Source organism: Chaetura pelagica, unplaced genomic scaffold (genome assembly GCF_000747805.2).
Source record: "Chaetura pelagica isolate M959 unplaced genomic scaffold, ChaPel_1.0 scaffold561, whole genome shotgun sequence".
Classification (NCBI taxonomy): Eukaryota; Metazoa; Chordata; class Aves; order Apodiformes; family Apodidae; genus Chaetura; species Chaetura pelagica.
The window spans coordinates 1-3064 of NW_009952056.1; the positions used below are offsets into that span (position 1 = coordinate 1).

Consider the following 3064-nt stretch of genomic DNA (forward strand, 5'->3'; position numbering starts at 1 on the left):
GGGAGTGGGAATCCAGGGGCACACAGGGACCAGGGACCCAGGCAACAGGGACCAGCCAAGACTCCCGGGTCCTACCTGGAGAGAGTCCAGTGACCAGTGGGACCTGCTCACCTCTGAGTGTCAAGGATGGCAGCTGTCACATCCCTAGGTGATAATCCGAGACCCAGCAGGTGGGTTGGGTGGCTCCCCCTGCCCCCACTCTCCACCCACCTCTTCTCCAAAGTGATTCTGCTCTTTATTTTGTACAAACATCCGTCCTGGTGGGAGCAGCCCCCTCCTCCTGCCCATCCACAGTGGCTGGGGGGGGGGGGAGCCCCTCCCGGAGGCCCCTGGCCACCCCTGGTGCTGCAGCAGGCGTCTGTAGGCCCCACGGCGGCCCCGCAGCTCTGCAGGGATCCCCATCTCTGCCACAGTGCCTTGTTCCAGCACCACAACATGATCAGCCACCTCCAGCATCCGTGGGCAGTGGGTGATGAGCAGCACCGTCCGGACCCTCCCGCTCCGCACCCACTCCTGCAGCTGCAGGAGATGCCGGCACCCATCAGAACCTGCCACGGGGGATGGGACCCCTCCCATCCCACCACGGCCCCTTCTGCCACTCACCACTGCCTTGACCTCCCCGTCCAGGGCGTTGGTGGCTTCGTCCAGGATGAGGACAGTGGGTCGCCGCACCAGGGCCCGGGCAATGGCGACGCGCTGCTTCTCCCCGGCCGAGAGCTTCCCCCCTTTCTCCCCCACATCTGCAGGACGGGGGTGGTGAGTGAGCCCCTGATGCCTGGGTGCCCTCCCTTCCAGCCCCCCCCGGCACTCACCGGTGTGAAAGCCCTGCTCCAGCGCTAGGATGAAGTCCAGGGCACCGGCAGCAGCAGCAGCCGCCCTCACCTCCTCCTCCCTGCAGCCCTCCAGCCCGAAGGTGATGTTGTCCCAGATGGTGCCCGAGAAAAGCACCGGCTCTTGCCCCACCAACACCACCTGCCACCCCCAGGCACAGGCTGAGACTGGGCCCCATGTAGCCCGGTGGTGCCACCCCTCCTCTCAGCTGCTGCTGCCCTCACCTGGCGGTGCAGGTAGTGGTGCTCATAGGCGTGCAGTGGGACCCCATCCAGCAGCACCTCCCCGCGCACCGGCTCGTGCAGCCGCCCCAGCAGCCCCACGCAGGTGCTCTTCCCGCTGCCGTTGAGTCCCGCCAACGCCGTCACCTTGCCGGGGGGCAGCTCAAACGAGACCTCCTGGGGGATGGTGGGTTTGGGGGCAGGGGCAGGGGCAGGATGTAGTGGTGGGTGCTCAGGGAACAGCCCCACCTCCTTCTTGGGGACCCACTGAAGTTCCCTCCCCAGGCTCTACCTTCAGGACGAGGTGCTGGGGGCGTGTGGGGTAGGTAAAGGAGACACGGCGGAAGGCGACTTCGCCCCGCAGGGTGGCAGGTTCCTGGGTGCCCCCTGTGATCCCGCTGGGTTTCAGCTCCAGGTAGTCGAAGATCTTGCGGCCAGCTGCCACCTTGCTCAGCAGGTCCCCGTGGCCAAATACCAGCGACTGCGTGGGACAGAGGAGATGGCACCAGGGAGGGGTGTGGGACAACTGGCCACCGCCAACACATCGGACACTTCGACACTGCCAGTTCACCACTGGGACAAGTGGCCACTGATCGGTGGGGAGCACTGGGAGCAGACTCACAGGGAGCAGCCAGGGAACCAGGTCTCTAGAGAGGAGGTCAAGGGTGTGAGTGACACCATTTGGGACATGGAAAATTAACAATAATGGTGACTCGGCCAAATACGAGAAATGGGAAATGAACAATGAGATAAAGATGGTTCAACAAAATGTGAGAAACAAGGAATTAACAAAGAGATAAAGGTGACTCAGTCAAATGGATCCCAAACAACTCATTTCAGGTCACAAACCTGAATATAACTTTTAAAACCTGGGTTTGATGGCTTTGAAGTGCGTTTGTTTAATGCTACTTTTGGAAAATATTTTTGGATGTTTTACAGTTGTGTTTGTTTAGTATCACTTCTTAAAACTGTGTTTTGGTGTGTTTTCCAATTGCATTCGACATCACTTTTAGAAAACATCTCACCTTTGCTTCATCTCGCTGTTAATTTTTCACGTCACAAATGGTGTCACGCACACACACCTGAACCCCCCTGAACACACCCAGTTCTCTCACGGCCATTGGAGCCCTGAGGATGGAGCTGTTGCTACTTGAGGGTCTGTCCCTGGTGCAAGTGTTGCTCCTGGTCTGTAGCCCGTTGTCCCATTTGGCAGTGTAGAAGTGTTCATTTGGTGGCATTTGGTGGCCAGTTGTCCCTTTTGCACGAGGACAGGGACAGACAGACACAGTGGGGGGGCACACACGGGTCATGAGGTCTCACCTCCACACTGCGGCCAACTTTCTCCTGGTAGAGGAGGAAGGTGACAAGGCTGCCAGTGGTGATGGTCCCCTCACGGAGCTGCTGGTGCCCATGGTAGAGCACCAGCACCTGCATGGCCAACTGCAGCGCCTGTGGGGTGGGAAGGGGGTCAGTGGGTGGGGGAACAGGTGTGCCTGGATGCCCGGGGGTCCCTCCTGCACCTGTCTCACCCGCTTGAAGAGAGTCAAGAGAGCCCTCTCCACGCTCATCCGATCCCTCAGCCCCAGCATCTCGTCCACAGCCCGGCCATGGCGACGCTCCTCCTCCTCCTCCCCCGCGAAGGTCCTGACCGTCTCGATGGAGGACACGGCCTCCTGCACCACCTCTGCTGTCCTGGCCCTGGCGTCCAGCTCCGCTCGCTGCAGCACCTGGGGGGGACAGACTCAGTGCCCACGGGATGTCCCCACCAACCTGATCCCCCCACCCTAGGGTGCCCACCCCGCTGTCCCCATCCCCACCTACCCCATCCTGCCACCACTGACCCCCTCCCCTCCATCCCCATCCTACCATCCCATCCTCCTAGTCCCCATCCCATAGTCCCATCCCCACTGTCCCATCCTGTTATCTTTGTCCCAATTCCAGTCCTCCTCATCCTGCCGTGATCCTGTCTCCACGATCCCATCCTCCCCATTCTGTCCAGTCTCCCTGTCCCT

The 3064-nt window shown here is 60.8% G+C and overlaps 1 protein-coding gene across 1 annotated transcript in view; it reads right to left on the reverse strand.

Annotated features, from left to right (window-relative positions):
* Positions 1-337: 337 nt before the first annotated feature.
* TAP2 (transporter 2, ATP-binding cassette, sub-family B (MDR/TAP)) overlaps positions 338-3064 on the reverse strand; it is a gene marked incomplete at its 3' end in the record, with an annotated part of 8800 nt that continues 6073 nt past the window's right edge. Inside the window, 7 exon segments of the mRNA XM_010003761.1 lie at positions 338-519; positions 604-740; positions 813-972; positions 1056-1229; positions 1345-1533; positions 2373-2501; positions 2582-2779. Coding sequence (XP_010002063.1) covers positions 338-519; positions 604-740; positions 813-972; positions 1056-1229; positions 1345-1533; positions 2373-2501; positions 2582-2779 — 1169 coding nt within the window.